The sequence below is a fragment of the Agelaius tricolor genome, unplaced genomic scaffold (genome assembly GCF_023055355.1).
Source record: "Agelaius tricolor isolate 1412-34295 unplaced genomic scaffold, bAgeTri1.0.p SCAF_16, whole genome shotgun sequence".
In the NCBI taxonomy this organism is placed as follows: Eukaryota; Metazoa; Chordata; class Aves; order Passeriformes; family Icteridae; genus Agelaius; species Agelaius tricolor.
In genome coordinates, this window is record NW_027269276.1 from 2,619,392 (window position 1) to 2,634,746 (window position 15,355).

At 47.2% G+C, this 15,355-nt stretch overlaps 1 protein-coding gene and 1 long non-coding RNA gene across 2 annotated transcripts in view; one reads left to right on the forward strand and one right to left on the reverse strand.

Annotated features, from left to right (window-relative positions):
* Positions 1-5,450, forward strand: part of IGDCC3 (immunoglobulin superfamily DCC subclass member 3) — a 101,231-nt gene extending 95,781 nt beyond the window's left edge. Inside the window, exon 14 of the mRNA XM_071441187.1 lies at positions 62-5,450. Coding sequence (XP_071297288.1) covers positions 62-226 — 165 coding nt within the window. The 3' untranslated portion in view covers positions 227-5,450. The remainder of the gene's footprint in view (positions 1-61) is intronic.
* Positions 2,357-15,355, reverse strand: part of LOC139596732 (uncharacterized) — a 28,100-nt gene continuing 15,101 nt past the window's right edge. The window contains exon 3 of the long non-coding RNA XR_011681430.1: positions 2,357-2,441. This is a non-coding gene — a long non-coding RNA (uncharacterized lncRNA). The remainder of the gene's footprint in view (positions 2,442-15,355) is intronic.

Here is a 15,355-nt window from a genome sequence, read left to right on the forward strand (position 1 = left end):
CACCTGGCTGTGCATGTGAGCTGTCACTGTCACTGCATTGTCCCCTTCTCTCTCTCTCCAGTCGGCTCACAGCCTGTCAGCCCCCCATGATGAAACCCAGATCTCCACACTCCCTCTGGATGAGTTCAGCATCATTGAGGAGCAGCCAGACCCCCTCCCAAAAAACCCCCATGCCAGCAGTCCTGCTGCTCCAGCTCCCAACCACAGTTCTGCCAATGAAGGATAAAACTGCCAAGACTCAAAGCCTCTTGTAGGAGTTACCAGAAACCAAACCCACGGCTGGTGATGTCTTTACGAGTTGTCAATCTCAGGTCAATTGAAGATTTCTACGGTCTGATTGTTATTTTTTTGTTTTGCTTTATTTTTATATATATATATAAATATATATATATATATATATATGTATACAGCCTTTTGGAAACTCTGTGAAGTTTATCTTTCTGACCTCTCTTGAGCCTCTCAATGTGTTTCTTCTGATGATGGCTGTCTGGAGACTGGTCACGATGGATTTTCCCCACAGCTGCTACATAACAGACTCCTTGGCAGAGTTTGGCAAACTCTCCAGTCTCTGACAGACTGGGGTTACAGTGGAGCCCCCATCTCTTGGCATCCCAGACTTTTTCCTGATCAGCAGCTTTAGGACTACTTTTTGGATCTATTTTTTATTTCCAGAAGACTGGATTTGGAAAAATCCTTCTAACTTGACTCCAAAAATTGAGCCTAGGAAGGCTGTTCTCTGTGGAGTTGATGATTTTGTACACTTTTGCTATTTCTCAGGATACTTTTTTTGCTGATTGACTCTAAATAATATGAAAAAAAAGGAAAAAAAAAAAAAAGAGTGTGTGTGTGTCAAAGGATGCCTGAGGGCTACTGAAAGACTTGGACAGAAAACCCGAGTGAACTCAGAACCTACCTCAACCGGAATGAATGTCTTCTGGGAAGCAGAAATACCTGTGTCTTCCTTCGTGTTCAAACAAACAAGTAGCATAGCACTTGGTCAGTACAAGCATGGTCCTACCTCAGCAGTCACGCTCTGTACCCGCCACCTTGGTGGCTTCCTTGTTGTCGTTCCCATGTAAAGCACTTCCAAACCTTTGAAAGCAATGTTCTACCTCAAGTGTGAGAGAAACTCGTGTGTGTGTGCGTGTGTGTGTACGTGTCCTCCCCTCTCCCTCAATTCTTGCCTCTCCCACCCAGCCCCACATGAAGCACGATGCTTCACTGGTGTTATGAGCTTTACTTTTGGGGGCTCCAGTGTGATTTTGTGTGGCGGAGATTTGCGTTGTGGTTTTTTACTTTAAAGACTGTTGGGGCTGTCACAGATAAGCAGTGTGATGCCCTGTGGCTCCCTGGCACCACTGCCTTCCAGGGCTGATTTGGGCACTGGTCCATCCTAGGTTTGAAGGGATGGGGTACTCAGATTCCAGTGCTGGGGCTAGAGCACCCTCCTGCCACATCAGTGTGCTGCTCCCCAAGGCTGATTCCCAGCAGGATGATCTATGGCATGTGCTGGCACAAGCAGCACAACACACCCTTGGGAGGTGGGAACCTGGACATCACTGTCTTGTCCCAAAGCCCACCCTGCTATCAGGAGCACCCGTGGGGAAACCCCAATAGAACACTTCCCCAGTAGAGCACTTGAGATGCTACTGAGCTGCCCCCAGCTCCTCCAGCGCCATTCCAGCCACAGAACGTCTAAAGGATGAGTGGAGCCAAAAAAGGCTCAGCTCCTTGGAAGGGACAAGGCAAGGAAGATGCTGGGGGCTGCCAGAGCTGCCCCTTCCCCATGCCCATGGTGGGCAGAGGAGCTCCTGACACCAAAGAGAGGGTTTGTCCCCTCCAGAGATCAACCACCAATCTGACACTGTGGAGGTTGGGTTGTCCTGGCATGGTGCAGCCTTGTGAGTCAGTGTGTGACCAGCATCGCCCATGGGTGAGACGGGGGCACACACGGGGGACAAGGACACCAGGTGCCAGCTGGTGACAGAGGGCAGCCCTTTCCCTGCTGTGTGAGGTGGTTAAATCCAGGCAAATGCAAAGGTTTGATCTCTTTGTGTAGGTGGTGGTAAATCAAACGTTGCTGTATTTGCAAGGACAGTGAACAGAATCAGGAAAGGAAATTAGTTTAAGTTTTTTAAAAGTATGAATTGTATTTTTTTAAATGGTACCAGTGGGAGAGTCCCTTGTGTCAAAAACACCCCCATCACCTGCCCAGCTGGCAATGGGATGCAACCAGTGGCTGTGTAAATAGTACAGTATCCAGGAGGCTGAGCAAATGCCTCTTCCCTGAGCTGAGTCCTGGTGCTGGGCAGGGTTACCTGGAAGCAGGACTCTGTCCCCATCCAGCTTGGCCCAAGAGAAGATGTAATGGCACCAACCTCAAGAGTAAGGAGCTGTTCAGGCTCGGTGTTCCTAGCCCTCTTCCAATAAAATTCGTCCTCCTGTAGACATCATACAGAACAGAAAAGATGCAAAGGGTTACATTTTGGCATTTAACACCCCCAAACAGCCTTTCCCCACCCCACCAAAGAGGCTAAATGGGCTGTCAGACGATCCTTGCTCACACCTGTGAGGCTGGACCTGGAGACAGCCTGGGGAGGGACTGTGGGGGGACAGCGCTGTGTGAGACCAAGGGCACAGCCCACCCCACCACAGGAGCCAGGGGATGCCGGGGTTAGGGCAAGGCAGGAGGGAGGAGAAGACACCAAACAGCTCAAGTTATAACCTTGTATCAAAGACAACCCGATCCTCTCCTACCATCCTGCTCCCACTCCAGCCCAGTTTTTCTTTTTATTGTTTTTTTCATGTGTGTAACGCCGCCGTTCACATTGAATAAGTACCGTTGCCAAAGTGAACACAGAACCTAGAGTAGTGTTCAGCTCAGACTTCCTGGAGCTGTGAACATGCTATTAATTTAATATCATATTATTGTGATATTGTAATAGTAACAAGTATTTGTCACTACTTCCTTTTATTAAAGGGAAATTCTGTGCCATTTGACTAGTTGGAATACAATAGTTTGTCAAGAATAGAGTTTTTTCTTTTGTTGTTTTTAATTATGCAGAAACATGGTGGCTTAAACCAATGCAGATTCTGTGTTGGTTTGAGATGGTTGAAGATGGATGTAAATCTTTAAAGACTATTTTTTAGATGTTTAGCTCTTTTTTGGTGTTTCTTTTCTGCTCTTATCAATTCGTACCATTGGGACCAAACACAAACAGTTGTGGCAGCTCAGTCCCTGAAGGGATGAGGCTGAAGTCTGGTGATCCATGAGGATCCATGGTCTTCCCTAAATTATCTAAGTCCACCAAACTGGGCAAAAAAACCCACTCAAAAGTACATATTGGCTTTGTGCCTCTGGCTGCCACTAAGCTGGAAAAGCAACACGTAACAGCCCCACTCGCTGCACTGCAGTGCTTGAACAGGGCTGGAGGCAAAACTGTCCCAACCCAAAACTTGGAAAAACATCACCTAGCGAATGTCTGGCCCTTAATCTGTGAAATGAGGAGGAAAAAAGAATTAAAACAAGAGCTTGTGATTGGTTTTAGCATGGGGGACAGCCTGTGCATCCAAACTGCTGCCCTGGTTTTGAAGGAAACTGATCGAATTTTATTCTGTGTTCAGGGCACAGTTGTACTCAAGTAGACAAGCTGTACTCGGGTAGACACGTTGTATTTGGGTGCATGTGGGACACAGGTCCCTATGTGTGGCAGATGGGCTGTGCCACAGGAAAGGGGTCAAGGCATCGTTTGATGTCCCCAGACCAGAGGCTGAGGCAGCCAGACAGTCCCAGGGTGGTTCCCAGGGCCTTTCACCATCAGCACCCACCTGCAGCCAAGGGCAGCACTCCCTTCACACTCCTTTACACACCACAATATTTAAGGAACAGCTTGCCAGGTTTCTTACTCCTTTTTTTTCCCCCCAACTTTTTCCTGATGGGAGGAATCAGTTCTACCCAGAGATACAACCACTGGATGATGGGCAGGTGTTGGATCCAGTGCATACTGCTGGAAACTGCCTGTGTTTGGGGTAGGAATCTGATCCTACAGTATTTTTTAAATAATTACACTAATTCAACCTGTTGCCTTTTCTCAGCTGATCCCAAAAAACCCCTTATTTTCTGGCTGTGGTGAGATGAAATTATAGGAAGGAATAAATATCCAAAAGCTGATTTTTTTTTTTTTTTAATTTTTTTATTTTTGGTAACCCATAATGGGCACAACCTATTCTTGGAGATCTCAAGTTAACCAGAGATGGCTGCTTCCTCAGGGATAGTATCCACATTGTCTTTAGTTGAACAGGGAATAGTTTTATGCTGTGACAGGGTATTTTCACACTGTTGGATTCAGGTATTTATTTGTCTATCATTATCTTTCTTCTTCCTCGTTTTGTAAAGGGGCTGATACATTTAAGTGCTGGACCAGTTTGGGAATTTTAAAGCTTCCACCCAAAATTATACCAAGGGACTGTAGGTTTTAAATTGGCAGTAAGAGGAGAGAAGCTACGAAGTGTTGTTGCCTCTGGATAGTGAAGGGAAGAGTTTTGCTGCCTGCAGGGGTGTTCCTCTGGGATAACCATCCCATGGCATTTCAGGGGGGATCAGTGCAGTGTCTGAGCCCCCTCTGACAGCACTTAAGTCTGGGAAAATTGGTTAAAAAAAGGAAATTAAAAGCTTATGAAAACAAAGGGGGGGAGCTCCTCACTTCATCTGTGCAAACAGTGTGTGGAAATCTATCCGTCCCTGTGCGCGCCGGAGCAGGCAGGTTACAGATCCCATCGAGCAACTTGATGCCGGCTCATTTATTTCCCTCACCCGCCAAATTAAAAAAAGGGAAAGGAAAAGGAAGGTGCCTGGGCTGGAGCTGCGGGCAGGGAGATGGGGAGAAGCACCAGCACCCCCAGGTGAAAGCGCTGCTGGCACAGGGCCATGGCACTGAAACCCCTGGAACACTGGGAATCAGGGAAATGGCTCCAGGCTTACTCCAAGGGCAGAGCCTGGGCTTCGGCATCGTGTGGGAAGAAGGGACGGGGCCGGTGCAAAGCCCAGCAAGTTGGGGACAAGCCTGATTTCACGGGGCTTTGGATCAGGGTCTAGACTTAAAAAGCAAAGAGGGATTTGTACTTTGATCCTATTTCCATCATTTCAACTTGCAATATCTTTACGTTTGTAAGAAAGTCATAATAAAACCAATGCTAAACCTTTGTCCCAGTCCTTTTTGGGAGTCAACTGTTAGCAGTAATACTAAAAACTCAAATTGCAAAGCACTTTTCTACTGTTTATTTTCTACCTTTCTTACTTTGAACTGTCGTGATATTGAAATCCCACTGATCCCACGATTGTTAGCTCTGTATTAAAAAAAAATAATAAAACCCAGGTTTTTTGTAGTTTGCTCTGTTTAGATTTTAGCCTGTGGCTACTTGTACAAGGAAAATAAAACTAGAATAAATGAGCCTGTGTGGAGTTTTTCTTTTCATATGCAGGGCTGTGGTGTGGGTATTGTTCAGGGCAACTGGGGGCATCGCCACTTCAGAGGTGATGAATCTGGATCCTCTCAAAGAGCAGCTTCCAAAATTTAGCATTTAAGGGCTGAGGGGTTTTTTATTTTGATGCTTTGCTCATAAACTCCAGCCAAGCCATCAGCAGAGTCCTTCTGGGGACTCTTTGGGAGCTGGGTGAGATGAGACCTCTAGGGTTACAGTGTGACACCTGTGCTTAGAAGTGCAAATCAATTTCCAATTAATCTTGGCTCTTGCTCAGCTATTGCTGCAGTTGCTTTTCCCATTGCCTGCAGTGCTAGGTGAGGGTGGGGAGGCCCTGACACAATTGCCCAGAGAAGCTGTGGCTGGCCCATCCCTGAAGTATCCAAGGACAGGTTGGATGGGGCTTGGAGCACCCTGGGATAGAGGAAGGTGTCCCTGCCCATGGCAGGAGGTGGGAACAGAATGATTATTAAGGTCCCTTCCAATCCAAACCATTCTGGGATTCTAAGATGCATCCTTGCCCCAAAATGGGCTGTGAACATGAGCCACCCTCCTGCCCCTGTCCTGTGTGTGCTGCTGCTGCCCTCGATGCCAAAGGACAGGCAAAGTAGAGGCTGTGGGGAATGAAGGAGCAAGAGTGAGCCCAGCAGCTCAATAAGCAGGTGAGTGAAAAGTTGCTTCAAACAACTCCCCAAAGCTCTTGGAACAGTTAAATTGCAGCATGGATTGTCTAAATATATACTTCATAATAAATACCAGCATAAAAACTGATTTTATTTCCCAGTGGCAACGCAAGAGGTGAAAAAAAGATCAGAGTGGGCTCACTCGGGGGATTTTCATGTAAGTTCAGTGAAATCTGGTACTGCAGATAGCAGCTGCAGAGTCAAGGTATTGTATAGAGCTTGTGGCTTTCATTAAAAAGGACTTTCCCTGCCTTCACGGCAATAAAAAAAAGGTTTGACAATATTAATCTGAAGTCTTAGAAACTAAGGAAATAAAAAACCCGAAGCAATACGTTTAAATCACTTTGATTTTGGGCTGTTGGAAATATTAAGAGCCCTCAAAAAACCACTACTTGAGTGCTCAAAACTCATCTTTAGTAGAAGCAATCTCCTTTTGACCACATGCATTCAAATTTCTGCTGGAAACGTCTCAAATCAACTCTTCAGCTACAGAAACGCTAAAAAAAAATTAAGTTGGGGGTTTTCACTCCAAACACTGCGTTCCTGCCTCAGATTTCGCTGGAGATGTTACTGCTAATGTCCTAGTTATAACCCTGCCAACACAGGAGAATTTATAATATCCCATAAAGCCCTAACTATCGGAAAGGTCATTTTGGCATTAATACCACTCGGGCATCACTGCTTCATTTGCTGACACTTTTACAGAGCCATGCTTGATTCCAGCACGGCTGCTGTAAAACCTTTACAGCAATGGCCTAAGCCTCCAAATATCATCTTAAAAATCAAGAGCTGGAACATCCTCATCAGCAGGTGCAGACGGCTTGGAAAGGGTCTGCTCTCTCTGAGTGTGGGGTTCCCCAAAATCCAGGGTGAGCACCCCAACCCCACTGCTCCAGGAGGGATTTATTCCTCAGATCTTACCTCCAGCCCTGTTATTCCCAGCACCTTCAGACCCCACCAGTGCTCGCTGTCTTGGCTAAATTAAAAGTCTCCTAATTTCATGCAAAATTACCAACCCCTCGCCTTGCCCAGAAAGCCATTTCCTTAGCGCTAAAATAGCTAAATTAGTCTTGCTTGGCCTCGTAAAGGAGCTTGTCTTGTTTATTGAGCGATAAATATAAAGGTACAGTAACTAAATTCATCAGTCCCTAAACGCAGCCGTTGGGAATGGCCATTTCCACCATCCAATCTACGGCTGCATGAATATTTCAGAGTCCTTTTTCCCTTGGGTGCTCGCCTTATCTCTGGAGCCTGGATATTATTTTCTGCTTTTCAGCTTTTTGGATGTATTGGAGGAAATGTCATTATTTGGACCTGGGTGGATTACAGTTGACTTTCCTAAGCCAATTTATATTGGCAAGCTGCTGTTTTTAAAAACCCCTATAAATCACTCCCATGAATTTTAATAATATAACGTGGTTTCAAACATGCTCCCTTAATACATGACACACTATTACAGCCGGCAATCGCTCCTCGGGTTGTGAACTCCGTTTTACCGTCACCTTCAGCGAGCGCCGCGGGGGACGAGCGATGCCTCGGCCACAATCATGGAAATACCCATTCCTGCCCCAAATACCTTGTCATTGCAGTGATTGCAACTTAACAGTGAGACCTTAGAGATGCTGGCGCAGAAAATCATGGGGGCTATTTGCTGATAATTCCCTAAAAAAAGATAAAAGATCCCCACCCAGAGTGCAGCCCCAGGCTGGGATTTGTGGCTCCAGCTGGTCCATAAACTCCCACATGCCAGGAGACAAGGCTATGCCTCCTCATCACCTATGGACTTATTCTGATGAGTTCTGTCCTCCTTTTGTGCAAATTACATTCATTTTCTTCCCATCCCCATTGCAACAACTCCATGGTGTCTGCCAGCTCTCAAGGGATGTCTATCAGTGGAGAGTGGTCTACTGGCCAGAAGAAAAAGGGCTAAGAGGGATAAGGAATAAAAGCCAGGGCAAAGGAGGGACCTTGGGAGACCTTTGCTAAGGAACATGCGTGGATCATATGGAGGAACCGATGATGGGGTTTGGTGCTCCACTGTGGCACTGGTGATGCCCCCACGGGAGAGCTGCTTGTTCACGTTGCTTGGTGTTAGTTGTACAGAACAAAACATAAGAATATTCCAACCCTGGAAGTGTTCAAGGCCAGCTTGGAGCAGTGGAAGGTCTTTGGTCTAGTGGAAGGTGTCCCTGCCTGCAGCAAGGGGTTGGAACTGGATGGTCTTTAGGGTCTGTCCCAACCCAAACTAGTCTGTGATTCGGTGAATATAATAAGAACATCTGCAAGAAAGAGGATCTTTAAGAGATGGACTATTTGCAGGCAGGGAAAAAAATAATGAGCCAGACTTTGCTTTTTGGCTTCCAAAAGCAGTGAGGGTTCACGAGCACAGGATGCAGCAGGATGGGGGTAAAGGGGGTGCAAGGGCCTCCTCAGACCTTGCCACTGCCTGCTCGGATGCTGCCAGCACCACTGAGACCCAAAGCAATCCCTGGTTTAATATTCTTGGGAGAAAAAATAAAAATCCCGTTTGTTCAGGGAGCAAACAGGCTTTTCAAAGGCTTTAGCTCTGATGATTTCCCCTGAAATGTTGTCACGTTCATCATTAATCTATTTTTTCCCTTTTCTGTAACTTAACCTGCGACAAGCCGACATTGTAAGTGCTTGATTTTCCAAGAATAAATTACAGTTTCATAAATGGTATTTTGCTTCACTGCTCAATTTGCAAGTGAAATGATGCCAATTGCTTTGTTCACAGGATTTTATCTAGCACAAACAATACCATCCTCGAGATTTATTTATTTTTTAACCCTCAAGTTATTTTCAGAGCCTATATAACAGGAATACATGGAAAAGTACATGACAGCCCATATGTTTTGGCATTATCGACTAACCATGAGCAGATACAAGGGCCCACGTGCCTATAAAACATCGATCCAGGAATAAGATGTCACACACAGAGTGAGACACTGCCCAAAGAGAAAATAATCCCTTAGATCAAAAATATTTACAGTTGCCCCATGCTGGGCTAGAGTGCCCTGAGTGACTTTTTATATGCATGATTTATGATTTGGGCCTGGGAAATCAGCTCCCCCCAGCTTCTCCCAAGGACCACCAAGTTGCCTCCTGGACCAACAGATCCCCAGTGGGGTCTCCAGAACATGGAGTACCTCAGTCCTGTTGAAAATATGGGTTCACACCAGCTTAATTTTTTTTATATGACAAAATTATGAGAAATAGGAATAAAATGAAAGCACCTTGGAGCTATTTATGTTTTTAAATGCAGAGGAATTCTCCCTGCTGGGGACACCAGCTCTGCCCAGGGACAGCCAGGCCACACAGGCTGGGACATGTCAGCATTAAACCCAGTAAAGCCTTCCATCAAGGGAAGGAAAAGAGAGAAAAAGTCCCTGCATGGAAAATATTAATGCTACAAGATTTCATTAACAGCTATGGCTTCCGCTAGGACTTTTTAAATCATGTTTTTATGGGAGACCTTCGTAGAAAAGCCTTCATTTGGGAAAATTTTGGTGTAAGACAAAAAATGACTGGAAATAGTTGTATTAGGGATGGAAACCTGGTGCTTGAGGTGTTTATGCTCTTTAATAAATTGGGATGAATTTGTGGAAAGCCTGGATCTTCATCCTTTAACTGATCCACCCCACTGGAGCTGGCTGGCTCCTGGTTTTCCTGCAGTTGATAAATCATTTAACTAACACCACGGAGCTCTGAATCTGCAGGTGATGTGGGCAGTAGAGGCAGAGTCTGCATTTCTAACAGAGAAACTGAGGCACAGAGAGAATATTTGTCTTCCCCTTTAGATATGAAAATGTGTTTGCTCTCATCCCTCCTCTGCTTCTCACCCCACTTCCCTCATCCCCCTGGATGAGACACTGGGAAAAGTTTTTGCTATTCCCTTGCAAATGGATGCTTCAAGACAGTCCCAGACCTTCAGAGGTTTTGGCACTGAACAAAGATAAATTTCTGGTAACAAACCACATCACAAAACAGAATTGTCACCTTTTGGGCGACCCCAAGAGGCAACATGGAAATCCCAGCGAAATGAAACATTCTCAGCCAGACAAAGTGTGTCCCAGTGTCCCTGTTGAGGCCATCATTAGATTGTTACAACATGGAAAATCAAAATAAAACTGAGTTTAAAAGAAGTGAGGGCTTGCCCACTGCAGGTACTGTGTGAATGTGTCCCTCCACGGCATCCCCACACACAGAGCTGCTGGCCATGAGCTGCGGGCTCAGGGGCTGGGCTGCTAATGGCTTTAAGCGGCGCTAATTGATCCGTGCAGTCACTGTAATTACGGAGCGGGATATGGTGGCAAAACACGGGCAGAGCATTAACTGCTGCGAAGGGAAAAATCCAAATCACGGGTGAATCGATCTTCAGGCAGCCGGCACTGACAGCCCCGGCCCTCAGCGCTGAGGATTTTCCAATGCGCTGAGGTTTTCTGCAGGAACGTGCTGATTTCAGGAATATTTGATGGGAAGAAGGGTGGCTGTTAGCTCTTTTAATCTATTTCTTTGCATTTTGCCTTCATGCCCAGGCTGAGCCACTGCGGGTTTGCCCCTGCTGCGCTGAGCAGCCCCTAATCCAAAGGTGCCCAACAGAAAGCACTAGGTATCTTTGCAATTAATTACCCTTAATGACAACCTCCAGCAGCATTAGTGCAGGGCATTGCATGAGCCACCATGAAGAGCTGCTCTGTGTGTGCAACAGGGACCCACTCCCATCCTTCTCCTAATGCAACTTATTGATTATTCTAATTAAAACATGCGTTTGTAGGTACTTCTGATGGTGAGGGGTTGTGTGGGGCCGAGGGGAGAGGGAGCAGCCCCCAGCTCCTGCCTGCAGACATGGGCTCCCAGCAAGTGCCTGAGAATGGAAAGTGGAATGAACAGGGGAAGGAGAGAGGGCTTGGTCTGGGGACAGTGCTGGGAAGTGACACGGTGTAGGAAGACGACATTGTTTTGCAGTAATCTCCCAACCTTCGTTAATACTGCTGTCACAGCGCCAACGGGCTGCGTTAATTAAAATGAATGGTACATGACAGAGCAATAATTCCATTATTTCTCCATGCTTGCACCTTCCTGTGTTTCATCCTCAAGGAGCAGGGGAGGGAGAGCAGGGGGCAGGGTGCCAGGACCGGTGTCCCTGAGCAGCCGAAGGTCCCTGACCTGCTGCCTCCTGTCAGGGCCTGGTGCCCACAGCAGCAAGGTGCTCAGGGCTCCATGGCTGCCGGTCCCCTCCTCACCCTGCACTGCTGCCACAGCAAATCCCTGTCCCTGCAGCCGGGAGGGTCCACATGCCCATCCATCCAGGGACACCCTGAGAGCAAGGAGGCCCCTGGAGCCACAAAGAGCATCCAGTACAGGGACAAACCCTTCCCTCCCACAATCAGCAGCCACAAGCATCAGACAGGCACGGACTGATGGTGAATCAAGGGTTTTGCTAAAATGCCTCTTCTTCAGAGACTGTTCTCCCGCCTCCCACACCTCTCCCTGCCTCTGTCCAACAGCATTCCCAAAAGACTAAACACCTTTGGTTTCCATGGCAGCCTGATTTTCAATGAGCATCCTTCAAGTCTTAACCGGAAAGAAAGTGTTTCATTAATGCATACAGGACACACTGGCATCTCCCTGGGGCGACAGTATCCTTCCCCCAAAACTAACACCTTCTGCCCATAGATTTTTTTTTTTTTATTTTAGTGGATTGGTGGACTGATGGAGCCATGGGAAGGGGCTGGCCAGCTCTGCCACTGACTCACGCAGCTTGCTTAGAGAGGGACTTTGGCTGCTTTTGCTTGGGGGAAATTAAAGAAATAAGGTGATGCTGAGCATTGGGGGGTGGCACGAGGAGCTTCCCTCCAGAAAGGCTGCAACCCATTGGAGGGGGACATTGACACCTCCCCAGCTGTCCCCTTCTGAGCTGTCCTGGATACCAAACTTCTGGTTTTAGTTTGCCTATTTCCATCCAGACTCTGCTTCTGTCTCCTGTTTAACACAATCTGAGCAGTTTGCACACTCACAATTTGCCACTTCTTTTGGGTTTAACCCCATTTAGTGGCTCTGTCAGGCAGATGGTGCCCAGAGCCAGAGAATAGGAAACTAAGGAACTAATGATCCGAAGCAGGGCACTTCAGTCCTGCAGGATGTCATAAGAAAGGGTCAAAGGACATTCCCTCCAGCCCAGGGGTACCAGTGCAGGGCAAAGCAGGATGTGTTTGCTATGTGATGTCCAAATAAAGTAACCGTTAAGCAGAACAAGTGAATTTTTTTAGCAGAGGATGCCTGGGGGAGGATGTGGAGGATGCACTGAGGCAAAGCAACCCAACCTTCACTAGCCTGGAACCTTTCAAAGGTTTTTAAGAGACCCCAGGTCACGGCACAGCCTCGGCCCTGGCTTTTCCCAGCGCAGGGGATAATTGCCGTCCAGCCGTGACGTACCCTCTCGCTGACCCCGCCGGGGTCCCAGCCACCCTCCAGGATCTGGCAAGGACAGATATACGGCTGGACCTCAGGGGGCTCCTAAAAGCAGGTCACACCAAAACAATACAGCTTTGTCAGAGGCAAAGGGGGAACGAAGCCGCAGTCAGCCCCAACTGCTGCCGCAGGATTTACTGCCCACAGATGGCATGGTGGTCGTGGATGATGCACCAAGCATCGCCCTGGGGCAGCCAGGGAAAAGAGAGCTGGGAAAGTGCTCCCGCACTTGGTTTGGTTTCTGCTTTGTATGTGCAGCATCATCTTCAGCTGCAGCAAAGGCTGCTCTCTGGAGATCAGGATTTGGGAAGTCTCAGGTGGGTCCAATGCTTGGCTGAGGTTCCCTGCTTGGACTCATTCCCCCTCCAGTGTCTAGTTCAGAGTTTGGAGAGCTGATCTGAGCTGCAGAGCAGGGTTTGCCTCCAGGGAGGTTGCTCTGCCTTTTACATCACCCTACCATGGGAAGAGCCTGCCCATGTGGACTAAGGCATCTCAGAGAGACCTGGACCTCAGTCCTCCATCGTTGAAAGGAAAGCAGGATGCTGCCATGCCAGAAGCATGTATTTATCCATCATATTTATCCAAGAGCTTAGGAAGGAGCTAAAGGGACATGATAGAGCCTGTCCATGCACCAAAGGGTTGTCAAAGAGCACCAAAGGTAAGTGCAGACAAAGATGCTGCAAAGGATACAGTTGAGATAAAAGGTACTATTTCTTAGAATATCATCTAATAAAGTTAAATTAAGCATATAATAACTGTCCATCTTAGCACCTCCCTCTCAACTTCTTTTGAGAGGACACATCTCATTAAGACTGAAAATCTTCAGACACACTAAAAAAAAACCCTACCCAATATATTTCGCCTTGCCCAGTGCTAATAAAGCCTTCTGCATTACATGGGGCTTTTTAATAGAGAAAAGCAACTTTTCCTAATCACAGCCAAATTTCAGAGCAGCCTTGCAGTTCTTTGACTATCCTTGCTACACCAGTCTGATGCATTTCCACAGCACAGGGCAGCCCATTGAGCCCTCACAGCAAAGCCTCTGGCACTTCCATGAGGCAGCTCTCTGCCAGGAGAGAAAACCCATTAGAGCTCCCAAGAGCAGATACACGTTGGAAGCCAGCAACATCATTAAATGAATATTCATAAATTATTTTGCTACATAAACAATATTAATATCACACCTTCCACCTTCAAAAGCCTATTGCAGGCAGGGACTCATTAAGACTCCAGCTAAGACCACTTGCAGACTTTCAGTTACATGGAAACTCAGAGACTTTATTAAACATGAGCAATATATTTATTTTAATAGAGTACAAAGCCTGGATTTGGCCACCCTAAAACACCACTCAGAGCACCAAATCTCCGAATAACCCGATCAAACAAGGCTAATGTGTGCAATATATCTTGGGCGAGTAATATACAGCCACATTTCCTGCTCCATTTACCCAGTTTTAACTACACCTGACCTACTCTTATCCTAATAGAAAACGGCTGCTCTTCTCATTGCCCGTCCTCCACACATGTTTTTCTGATAATGACCAAAACTAAATCACTTCCCTTTCTCCTAAGTGCTGGGCACCAGCTGTCTTGTGACATTAAACTACAACAAGTCCTTTTGCAGGACCTCCAGGTTAGTTCCTGGGGCCCTGGTCCTCTGTTCCTGTGTCCTGTCTCCTGTCTCCATCCGGGCATCGGAAATAAGGCATTAGGCGAAGTGCTGGGTCCTGCACTTGGGTTACAACAACCCCATGTGACATGACAGCTTGGGAAGAATGGCTGAAATGCTGCCTGGTGGGAAAGGACCAGGGGGTGCTGGCTGACAGCACACATGAGCCAGAGTGTGTCCAGTGGGCAAGAAGGCCAATGGCATCTGGCCCATATCAGCAATAACGTGGCCAGCAGGACCAGGGCACTGACTGTCCCCCTGTACTGGGCACTGCTGAGGCACCTCCGATCCTGGGGTCAGTTCTGGGCCCCTCACTCCAAGACAGACAGTGAGGAGAGTGTCCAGAAAAGGAAACGGAGCTGAGGAAGGGCCTGAAGCACCAGGAGCAGCTGAGGGAGCTGGGGGGGCTCAGTCTGGAGAAAAGGAGGCTCAATTGGCCTCAATGATCTTAATGATCTTTTCCAACCTAATTGATTCCATGATATGGTCCCAGCCCCATAGGATTTCCCTATTTTGCCACACTAAGGAGGCATGTGAAGAAAAACCTGGGAGCCCTCTCAGCTCCTACTGTCACTCTGTTTGTGAGCCAAGGTCTCCCTGCAGCAGTGAGGATGCTGCTTGTCAGCAAGCACGGTGTTTGTGCCTGGGTGAAAGGTTCTCCCAAACCTGTGAGCATCACCTCACAGAGCAGGTTCAGCTTTGTAAAGGAGAAAAATCTGTTTCCAGCAGTGTTTTTGCCCCCCATGGAGCTTAGCTCAGAGTGATCCATCGAGGTGGATTTAAAGCTTCCTGAGCAGCATGTTTAAATGGCCAATTTGACCAGAAAATGTGCTTGATTCACAAGCGCTGGCTGTGTTTCTCCAGTGCTGAGAAATCACGGCTATATTTCATTATTGTTACTAATTGCTATAAAGTATTATGGGGAGGTGATGGAACAGGCAAAAAGAAATATAAACCATTTGCAGTCTATTGAGCCCAGAGAACATTTCCCAAGCTTGCTTAGGGGTGCAGAAATCGGTGCTCGGTGCAA